The sequence below is a fragment of the Mandrillus leucophaeus genome, unplaced genomic scaffold (genome assembly GCF_000951045.1).
Source record: "Mandrillus leucophaeus isolate KB7577 unplaced genomic scaffold, Mleu.le_1.0 Scaffold201, whole genome shotgun sequence".
NCBI classification, from domain to species: domain Eukaryota; kingdom Metazoa; phylum Chordata; class Mammalia; order Primates; family Cercopithecidae; genus Mandrillus; species Mandrillus leucophaeus.
The window spans coordinates 298,874-307,283 of NW_012102044.1; the positions used below are offsets into that span (position 1 = coordinate 298,874).

General features: G+C 55.1%; 1 protein-coding gene across 1 annotated transcript in view; it reads left to right on the forward strand.

Annotated features, from left to right (window-relative positions):
* RASA3 (RAS p21 protein activator 3) overlaps positions 1–8,410 on the forward strand; it is a 111,887-nt gene that overhangs the window by 28,256 nt on the left and 75,221 nt on the right. The window contains exon 3 of the mRNA XM_011979417.1: positions 1,065–1,168. Coding sequence (XP_011834807.1) covers positions 1,065–1,168 — 104 coding nt within the window. The remainder of the gene's footprint in view (positions 1–1,064; positions 1,169–8,410) is intronic.

Sequence of the window (8,410 nt, forward strand, 5' to 3'; positions counted from 1 at the left end):
TTTGATGGAAGTCTGATTTTCCATTTATTTTTCTTTTGGCACTTGTGCTTTGGGTGACAGATCTAAGGCATCTTTGGGTGCAGGTTCATCCCCGTTTTCTTCTCAGAGGCTGGGAGCTCCAACCCTTACACCCTTACACATGGGTGCGGGGTCTGAGCTCATTTCTGCGTGTGGCTGGGGTGGGGCCTGCGCCATTGGTGACTGTGTGGACGATCACCTGGCCCAGCACCGTTGACCTTCCTTTGCTCTGTATCAGAATGGTTCCTCCTTGAATAACTTACATCTTTCCTATTTTGGACCTTAGCATAAATGTGTGTGAAAGTGGGCTTGTGTTGAGTTCTGAGTTGGTGGTAGCTGTGCGTGCGCCATAGTAATCGCCAACAGGTCCGGCACGGGGAGGAACCTAACCCCACCTGTGCCGGCCCAGGACAGCAGGGGGGTTTGCTGAATGGCAAAGCCCGTTGGCTTCTGCTTCTTTATTGGGGTTGCAGTTATTTGAAGTCTCCATCTGTGGGGCGGCTGCATCTCCAGGTGACTCACGCGTGGGCAGCCTGAGCCGTGTACTCTGTAAGCATAGTCAGCCGCGGGGGCCTCCCCCAGGAGTGAGGACGGCTGGGCAGTCAGGACTTTGTACTGGATCTCTGGATAAAAGGAACCGGGCAAGGCACTGGAGTGCTGTGTTTTACATTCAATCCATGAAGGGAGCTACCACCTGCCCCAAACCAGGTACCTTCAAAACCTCACAGTGTCCCTGAGGCTGGACTAGACCTGAGCACATACCATGGAAGTCATTCGGGCAGTGACCATGGTCTCTGTGGAGGTCTCTCAGCGTCCTGGACCGCCAGGCAGCCCAGTTACAGTTCATCCGTGCAGTGCAAAGGCTCGAGGTGGAGGCCGGGGAGCGGCCACGACACTCCACAGGGAGCTGCAGGTTCATGTCTCCCACGTGCCACGCAGTGCAGGGCGTTCCCATGGCACGTTTAAAACTAAGCACACGTGTGTGCCCCTGGGGCTGAGGCGGGAGCGTGGCTCGTGTTCTAACTGGTGCTTTTCTTTCTCTCCAGCCCCTTTTACGGAGAAGACTTTTACTGTGAAATTCCTCGGAGCTTTCGTCACCTGTCCTTCTACATTTTCGATAGAGACGTTTTCCGGAGGGATTCCATCATAGGTAGGTGATGAATGAGCGTTTACTTCCCCTTTTCCGCCTGTTCTGTGCCAGGGGAGTATTAGCATTTCAGCCCGGAGCCTGGCGGGATGGTGCTGAGGGGTCACGGCAGCCCTGGATGTTCCTCCTGATCCGCTCTCGGGATCTGGCCTGGCGTCTGTGGTCCCTGCTGGAGTATCATGCCAGGCTCAGGTCAGTAAGCGCTGCCAGTCGAGGCTTCCGTGGCCCCTCAAGGCGAGAGCACAGCGTCCCCGACCCTCTTCAGACAACTTCCCAGGGCTTCTCCCCGGGGCATCCACGCGGGGACCTTTGCGTGGACATGGGGCCCTCCCTCCTCACCACATCCTGGCTGTCCCTGTCCTAACTTCAGTCCCCACAGTGTGGGCACGGGACGGGCGGGTGGGGGTGGGGGCGTGTGGTCTCAGTTTCCCCCGGTTTTCTTGGAGAAAGCTCATGGGCAGCCCTGCCGGGGATCGCAGGAAGGCAGCATTCTGTAAGTTGTGGGGCCTCTTGGCAGAGTGGACTTCAGGTTACTCCGGGAGCTCCTTGTTCCTAAATGCAGCCAGAGGACCCCATCAGGAGCGGACCTCACGCAGCAGGTGTGGGAGGCTGGGGTATCAGGCTAATTCCCGTCGTGACGCCGGGAGAGCCAGGAAGGGAGGAGGGTCCTGCAGCACCTGAGCTCACGCCCGGGACGGGTGGCCGGGGAGCCAGTGTGTACTGGCCGCCACAGCCTGAGCCCAGACCCCGGGTGGTGCAGGCTCCTCGTCTCCATGGCTGCCGGAATGCTGAGTGGGATAGGGCGGGAGGAGGAGTCCCCCAGGGGGACCCCAAGCTCTGCCCCAGGCAGCCTGAGGGTCCGCGGGTGCAGGAGGCCAGCGAGGCCACGAGGGTGCGTGGGGGGGTGGGGGGCGCGTCCATCTGACGCTCACTGCTCACACTGGCTCCCCATACCGCGTCATGGCCTCTCCGTCCCACGCCACCTGCCCCCTTTCCCCAGCGCTCACCGGTGTCCCTCAGCTGTGGGCTTTCCTCATCGTCCGTGTCCCTCTGTTTGTGAGCTGTGGACCAGGAGCTATGATCTGATCCATTCCCGGTGCTTGGCACACAGAAGCGTGAGAGGCACAGCCAAAGGTCCACCTCAGAGCTTGAGTGTCCTAAAACCCAGCCTGTCCCCACTGGGCGGCCGGCAGCTAGTGCATGTCTGCACGACGTTGAGGGAGAGAGAGGGCATGAGAGAAACTGGCTAGCGGGTAACTGGTAGACTCCTGTCTGCACTCTGCTGTGTCCCGGGCCTCCACGGCAAGTCCCCTGACAGAGACAAGGAGAGAGACGCCCATCCTGACCGGTCTCGCGCTCTGCCTGGCGTTGAGATGGGCTTGGCTGGGTGGCAGCTGTGACCCCAGAGGCCCTTGGGGCTGGGCGGACCCTCACCTGGCATTGATAAGGACTGTGCCCCCTCACCATTGCATGGGTCAGGACCTGGACATTTTTGGGACTGTTATTCGCTGTACCCAAATGATTATTCTTAGAAACTGCTGTGCTTTTCATAGAAGTCTCCAGAGTTTGTTTAGAAAATACATGGAATGGGTCGCATGGATCTCAGATAATTGACATTTGACTTCATTTTGAGCAGGAACGCTGTGCTGGGTGCTTCCGCAGCAGACACCCTGGCCCTGAAATGCGATTGCAGAAGGTGTTTGTGCTCCTGAGTGCGGTGGGCACCTGGCCCCCTTCAGGGTCTTGCTGTGCTGGGCCTCGTGTAGCGTTGTTGGTGAGATGGTCTTGAGGGTCCAGCATGACCCCTGCACCCCACTGCTCAGTGTCTGCCTGGGAGGCCGTCAGGTTCACGCCCATAGCTTCGAGTCGCGTTCAAGCTGTTTGGGCGCTGAAGAAGGGTTTCCTCTTCCTCTCTCCCTCTGACCGGGGCATCGGCTCCAGGGCTAGTGGCTGGAAGTTCTCCCTCCTGCCTCCAGGTGCAGCTGCTCTGCACCCCGCTCCTCAGGCACCTCCTCCTGCATCCCCACATCCTGCCATGCCCGCCTCCAGGACTGGGGCCTGCTGCAGGAGACGGCCTCTGACCCTGCAGCTGCCCTCCGTGGCCTGCCTCCCCTGCCACCCTCGTTGGTTGTGGTTCTTCTGCCTGTTGTGCTGTGTCCACCGGACGGAACTTCCCAGAGCCCATAGTCCTGCATGCCCGTGTCTCGCTCCCGTGTTCTCAGCAACTGCCAGGGGCCTCCAAGGGCTTTCCCGGAAGAAAGGGAGATGTGGAATCCAGATTATTCAGCCGAGGCTAATGGTGTATCTGGCGGGGCTCAGCCTGTGCTGGGCACCACGTGTCAGGCCTCATCACCAGCTCAGTTTATGTGCGAGAATCCACAGGGACTTGATTCATTCTCGAAGGTGTATGAGACATTTTTTGAGTGATAACCCTAAGGAAAAAGAAATTTAAAAATTTTTTTGCACATTTTAATAAGAGAAACTGATCAAGTTAGTTCCAGAGTTATGTGCTCTGAAAATAACCAAATAAGATGTTTATTAATCGTTCTGTTGACGTCATCTGCTAGCAGTTCTTCCTGGCTTTACGGTTATGGTGACTGGACTTAGATGTTTCACCATGGCGTTTACAGCCATGAAAATGGATGGATGGCTGGATCTCCGGTAACGATTTATCGTTATGATGGTAGTTATGTTGTTACTGGGCATGAAACACCAGGTTCTGGGGAATGCGCTTCTGGGTGGAAGTGCGCGGTGGCCACTGGCTTCCTGGCTGCGTGGTTCTCCTGGTTCTCTTGTTTCTAGCAGCTGCCCACGCCCTGAGGAAACCCCACCTGCCAGCGAGTTTCCTTGGGGCGGCCACAGCTGTGCTCAGTTGCAAGTTCAGGTCCAGGAGTGAGGGGTGCACTGGCAGGTGGGGACGCGCTCCTATGGGGTCGGGGGTGTGGGTTGGGGCCGGGAGGGCATCTTTAGCCTGGAGGGGGAGGGCGGTGGCGACTCAAACCGATAAAGGCAGCAGAAGCCGCCCGGGAGACTCGGGGAAATGAAGCCCCGCCCTCAGCCCTGCCCCGCCCACCCCACCCCTCCGCCGGCTGCAGTCGGCTCCTGCAGGTCGGAAGCCTCCCAGGGTCAGCAGGAGCAGAGGGAAGAAGTGTCCGGCGTGGGCCGGCCCTGGGCGGCGTGACCGGCCTTCTCTGTCCCCGGTCCGCGGCCCACAGCGCTGCTGCCGGTGGCAACTGTCAGTCAAGCCGGGCTCCCAGCCGCAGGGCCGCGGCCTGCGGGACACCGGGGCGCAGGTGCCTTCAGGCTTCCAGGCGCAGGGAGGCGGCCTCTGCCTGGGCTCGGCTGCCGGGCGCTGCACCACGGAGCACAGACCAGAAACTGTGGCTCCCAGCAGATGCGAGAACCGGGAAATGCCCCGGGCCTGGCTCACTGCTGTCAGTCAGGAGCATCGGGGTCTCCGCCCCCCATCCTGGGCCTCCCTCCTCTTCCCGCTAGGCCTCCGCCTTCCTCGGGGCGGCTCTGGTAGCCCCACGTCCCCCTCCATTTGCCCCTCCAGCCCCTAGAGCCTCTCTGAGGCTTCCCAATGGGGTGGGGGTGCAGTGAGACCTCCGTTCCTTTCTTCTTCTTCTTTTTTTGAGAGGGAGTCTCGCTCTGTGGCCCAGGCTGGAGTGAGCGGCGCGATCTCAGCTCACTGCAAGCTCCGCCTCCCGGGTTCACGCCATTCTCCTGCCTCAGCCTCCCCAGTAGCTGGAATTACAGGCGCCTGCAACCACGCCCGGCTAATTGTTTGTATTTTTAGTAGAGACGGGGTTTCACCGTGTTAGCCAGGATGGTCTGGATCTCCTGCCCTCATGATCCGCCCGCCTTGGCCTCCCAAAGTGCTGGGATTACAGGCAGGAGCCACCACGCCCTGCTGAGACCTCCATCCTTTGTGTATAAATCAGGTGGTCTGCAACTGACATAAGGTGAAGTTCAGTGTTTAGGTGTAGCCTTCAGCAGCGTATGCAGGTGTGTAGATATCACCACAGCTGAGATACGTTCCCACAGCCCAGAACACTCCTTCGGGGTGGATTTCCTACCCTGGCCCGCAGCCCCTGGCAGCCACTGCTCTGGGGCCTGTTCCCACCATTTTGCCTTTTCCAGGAGGCCACGTGAGTCAAACCCTGGAGGGATCGTGCCCTCTGCCACCGCGCTGGTCCTGCGCTGTGTGGCTGTGAGCCAGGTCGCCCCCTCCCACTGCCCGTGGGTTTCCATCATACAGACGCACCTCAGTGGCCTGATCCACTGGCTGGATTGTGTCTAATCCTCAGGAATTATGAATAAAGTCACCGTACGCATTCTTGGATAGGTCTTTATGTGGAGAATGTTTCTGTTTCTTACTCTGAGATAAATACGTGGGAGTGAGGTTGCTGGGCCCACTGTAGGGTGTGTGTTTACTTTCATTAGAAACTACCCAACCGTGTCTCCAGGTGGCCGCCCAGTCCGCCTTCTCTCCAGCAGCGGGTGAGAGCAGCAGGTGTTTGTATCCTGCCCGGCCCTGAGCTCTGAGTTTTTATTCTCTAGTTAACGTTTCTACTGCCATAGGTGTGCGCTGTCTCACTGTGGTTTTGATTACGTGTCCGTGAAGAGCGGCGTTGAGGACTTTTCATGGGCTTAGTGGCTGCTCTATTCCTTCTTTGGTAAATTGTTCAAATCCTTTGCCCTTTTAATTGGGTTGTTTTCTTGTTATTTTTTAGAGTTCCGTGTATTCCGGATACGAGTCCATCACAGGAGTGCTTTGCAAATATTTTCTTCCTGTTTGTGGCTTGTATTTCATTTTCTTAGCATTGTCTTTGAAGAACAGAAGTTTTAAATTTTGATGGTTTTTATCACATTTTTTTCTTGTATGATTTGTACCTGTGGTGTCATGTCTAAGAAAGTCTTGCCTATCCCACAGTTGTGGCAGTTTTCTCCTGGAAAGCGTGTGCTTTCAGCGTTTACATTTAGTTCCATGATCTGTTTCAAGCTAGTTATCACTTATGGCACAAAGAAAAGGGTCGGGATTCCGTTTTTTCCATGTAGACATCCGTTTGTTCCCGCATCCTTGGTTGAAAGGCGACCGTTCCTCCGTTGATGACTTTGGCACATTTCCGGCTTCGTTGGCCGCATTGCGTGGGTCTGTTTGTGGCCTCTGTATTCTGTTCCGTCTGAGGTGGGAGGCGGGACTGGACTCTGGAGGCAGGGCTCGGACACCGGACCAAATTGAGGACTAGCTAAGACAGGGATGGGTGGAAGGAGCTTTCCATCGGACACGCCCGCCAGTGCGCCGTGTCGGCTTACCATCGCCATGGCAAGGTCTGGAGGTTACCACCCCTTTCCATAGGAACAACCCCGTGACTCGGAAGTTACCACCCTTTTTCTAGAAGTGTCTGCACAATCTGTCCCTTAATTGACACATAGTTAAAAGCGAGCATAAACGAGACGGCAGGACTGCCCGGAGCTGCCACCCTCAGCACCCCGCCTGTGGGGAGCCCTGCTTTGCGGGAGCGGTTTCAGAGCTATCACACTGCTGCCTCCATAAAACTGTTTTCTTCCACCACCACCTCGTTCTCGAATTCTTTCCTGAGTGAAGCTGGAGACCCTCTGAGGCTAAGCCCCAAGCCCTGCGCCATAGGTATGCTCCCCCGTCCTCATGCCAGTGCCAGCGTCTTGATCACTGTGGCTTCATAGCAGGTCTTACGTCGTAGTGTAAGGTCCTCAAATTTGTTCTTAAACTTGTTTTGCTATTCTGGATCCTCTGAATTGCCATATGTATTTTTGAATGAGCTTCTCAATTTCCAAAATAGTCCCACAGGAATTTTGACTGGGATTACATTGATCTATAATTCGGGGAGAATTAATATCTTAACAAAATTGAGTCTTCAAAGCCATGGACCTGGTATATTTTTCCACGTGCCTGAGTCTGTGCAATTTCTCTCGTCCGTGTTTTGTGACGTGTTTTCAACCTACACATTTTGCACATTTAAAACATTTATTTCTCTGTGTTTTATGTGTTTAATGGAGTGGTCAAAGATTTCTCAGGTAGTCCACCAAAAGCACAAACCTAAAAACATAATTTTGTGAATGGTGCTTTTTTTGTTTAATTTTCATGGTCATTGACTGACTCTGTATTTTCTGTTCTTGCTAAACACACCACTAGTTCTATTAGCTTTGCTTGTAGATTTTTTTGGTACATTCTATGAATAAAGGTTTTTCTTTCTTCCTTTGGGATCTGTATGGCCTTTGTTTTTCCTCGTGGCCCCGGCTGGGACACAGGTGGGGTCAGAGCGAGGCGCGTGCGTCTCAGCCGCGCTCCCCGTCTCGGCCGCGCTGCTCCCCGTCTGGGCCGTGCTCCCCGTCTCGGTGGCTCTCGCTGAGTGGTGTCCTGTGGCTGTTTCCCCTTTTTCTGATGCCCTCCAGACCCGGGGCTCCTCCTTTCTGAACGGGCCTGGCCAGCACAGATGCAGCAGAAGAAAGCGACCCTTCCCGCCTCCGGTGGTGAGAAGGCCGCCGCCTTTGCCCAAGCGAGAAAGGGAGGCCCAGAGTGTTCGGTCAACTTTTTGGTGTGACTCACATAGGTGGGGACAGCCCTATGGATTGGGCACATCAGAGAAATTTCAGTAGACGCCGTGGCCTTCGGATCAGGTGTTCTCTCAGGTCAGTGTCTGGAAATAGGAACTCGCATGCTTCAGACGTCCCCATGTCCCCATTGTTGAACGTGGCTGGCTTCTCGAAGGAGAGGTTGGGGGCTGGTGACAGAAGTGACCCCACATCGGGAATGAGGGGGCAGGGGCAGGGATCCCTTCTTGAAGGGATTTTAAATCCTTTTGAATGTTGTAGATTTTGTTCTGTTTCTGTTATCTATTAAAAAAATTAAGTGAAGTACTTCTAAAAATAAAGACTTGTAATCATGCGCCAGTTACAAGATCCTTATCCACGTAAATATGTGACTTCTCCCGTCCCAGTTTCAGCTCATAAAAATGTGAAGACACAGTGACATTGCAAGTATTTAAAACTTCTGACTTCAAAACTGACCCTCCTGTCCAGCTGAAGGAGTCTTGGAGTCTGAAGATTTTTCCCTTTTCACTGAAATATATTGCCCAACTCAGTTTTAAGAAGTTTTTGCTTTCATGTGGCTTTATTCCTGTGAGACTCAAAACTGAGGTTTGCATTGTGGGGGAAAGGGGAGGTTTGGCAAGAGCCACGCAGCCGTCATCAGAGGAGAGG